The sequence below is a fragment of the Sycon ciliatum genome, chromosome 7, assembly GCF_964019385.1.
Source record: "Sycon ciliatum chromosome 7, ocSycCili1.1, whole genome shotgun sequence".
Classification (NCBI taxonomy): domain Eukaryota; kingdom Metazoa; phylum Porifera; class Calcarea; order Leucosolenida; family Sycettidae; genus Sycon; species Sycon ciliatum.
In genome coordinates, this window is record NC_088649.1 from 1,965,937 (window position 1) to 1,968,436 (window position 2,500).

Here is a 2,500-nt window from a genome sequence, read left to right on the forward strand (position 1 = left end):
CCCCAATGCTAGCCAGAGTGCTTGGCGTGGTACGGAATCATATGCTTTCTTCAGGTCTACGAAGACACAGAACAGCTTCTGACGGTGCTCGTACGATTTCTCGATGAGCTGGCGAATGGAAAAGATGGCATCAGCGCAGCCGCGACCAGGGCGAAAGCCACACTGGGATTCTGGAAGTTCTTGTTCCGCGACAAGTTGGAGACGGTCCTGAATGAGACGGCCACAAACCTTGCCAGCGACATCTAGGAGGGCAATGCCGCGCCAGTTGTTGCAGTTGGTCAAGTCACCCTTTTTGGGAATCGGGACGAGTTGGGCATCCCGCCAATCCTGGGGAACCGTTCCGTTGGTCCATGCAGTGTGAATAACATCAAGCAGAGCCTCAAGCAATGGTGTACCACCAGCTTTAAGCAGTTCAGGTGCAATTCCAGATGAGCCAGGAGCCTTGCAATTAGCCAGCTGGCGTATAGCCATAGTGAGGTCCTCTAGCGAGGGAAGTTGGCCGAGTGACTCATCAACTTCACGCTGCTCAATGTGGTCAAAGATGGTAGCATCGAAGGTGCTGCGAACGTTCAATAGACGGGCAAAATGCTGCAGCCAGCATTTCTCTTGCCCCTCCTGGGAGCTACAGATAACTCCGTCACTGCCACGGATGGATGGGATGGAGATAGGTGATAATCCCGAATAGCACTTCTGTATATCACGGATTGCAGACCATGCGTGCTTGCCACTAAACCGACTTGACTCAACCACATTAGCTTTACGTCCAATCCACTCACTCTTTGCGTTACGCACGGCAGTTCTGCACTTGCCACGAGCCTCGACAAAGCGACGCCTGTCAGCGTCAGAACCAGAGGCGAGCCATTTGCGATGTAAGGCATTGCGGCTATCCAGCATAGGTGCAAGAACATCAGCACACGCTTCAAACCAATCAGGCTGGCGACGACGTGGACGGCCAAGATGCTTCTCAGCGCTGGTGACGATAGCAGATTTGACGGCAGACCATTTGTCCTCAACGCAGCCATCATGATTCCAGGATCGTAACTCTGACGCAACAGACGTCGCATATTGTTCACGAGTTTTACAGGTTGCAGCTCTCTGCGCTTCCGTCATGCAGGAGTGTTTGACAAGTTGTTGCACATCAAACTTGACAGGTCTTTTTGCACGCTTGTGGCAAGCAGATGAGCGGATGCGGTATGTGAGACACACAAGGTTGTGATCTGTACTACACTCAGCTCCCCTGATGACATGGCAATCCATGCAGTTGGACAGGTCTTGTTCCCGGACCATTGCATAGTCGATGCAGTGCCACCGCTTCGAGCGGGGATGTTGCCAGGTACACTTGTGGATGTTACGTTTCATGAACCAGGTGTTGCACACAGTAAGGCTGTTGCACGCTAAAAACTGGAGAAGCTCAGCGCCAGCCTCATTGACAGTGCCAACACCATGTGGGCCACGTGTTCCATACCAGCCATCGTCACAGATTTCAGCTCCAACTCTAGCGTTGAAGTCTCCCAAGATTATCAAGGAGTCCTGGGTGGGTACGGACAGAATAACTTCCTGAAGAGAGTCAAAGAAATCGTTCTTTGCATCGCGACTGGACCGGAAAGTCGGTGCGTAGCACACCACGACGTGGACCCAAATGTCACCGAACTTTAGCTTGCAGCGTGCGACACGCGATGAGACAGCAGACCACTGATTTCCCCCTGCTACGAACGCTTGCTGTGCGCGTCCGCGTAGTACGACTCCAACTCCTTCGCCTCGTTTGAAATCGTCCGTTGGGATGGCGCGACCTGACGTGAGAACAATTGCATCCTCGACACGGAATATATCTTTACCAAACCACTTCGACTCCTGGAATCCAGCCACTTCTATTTCGTACCGACGAAGTTCACTGACAACGATGTTGATTTTCTTGTCTTCCACGACGCGCTTTCCACGAGCAGCAGTTGAAACCGGGCCATCGATGTTCACTAAAGTCCTGACGTTCCACGAAGCAAATTTGACAAGAGCACCAGCTGGGCGCCTCCGACGGGTGCCTCCAAACTCTGGCTGCTTTGAAGCTGAAACTCTACACATCCGAGGGGTAGCTAGCCCACTGCGGATGGAGGACTACGGACGACGCGACAGTGACAATATCAAATTCAAATAATTGTCCTGTAAGTCACGTCGTTGGATCCGCTGCCCTAAATTCAAAAGGTCTACACTTGACACGCCAGGGGCTCTCCTAGCAAGCTAGGAGAGCCCTGAGTGTACCTACGCTGCTTCGGAGGCTCTAACTAGTCTCAGCAAATAGAAAAATTCCGGAGCTAGAAAAATTCAAACTGTCCCCCAAGAAGACAGTCCACACACACACACACACACACTAACACACACACACACACTAACACACACGCACACACACACACACAAGAGTGCACACACACGAGCACACGCACACCAGCACACACACACACACACACACGAGTGCACACACCAGCACCCACATGCACACATCATGTAC

At 52.2% G+C, this 2,500-nt stretch overlaps 2 protein-coding genes across 2 annotated transcripts in view; both read right to left on the bottom strand.

Moving 5' to 3' along the window:
- LOC135821292 (uncharacterized) overlaps positions 1-2,076 on the bottom strand; it is a 3,968-nt gene extending 1,892 nt beyond the window's left edge. The window contains exon 1 of the mRNA XM_065334346.1: positions 1-2,076. This exon is cut by the window's left edge and continues 633 nt beyond it. Within this exon, the coding sequence (XP_065190418.1) occupies positions 1-2,076 (2,076 nt within the window).
- The window catches only part of LOC135820706 (uncharacterized), a 50,579-nt gene that overhangs the window by 15,492 nt on the left and 32,587 nt on the right, over positions 1-2,500 (bottom strand). The window lies entirely within an intron of this gene.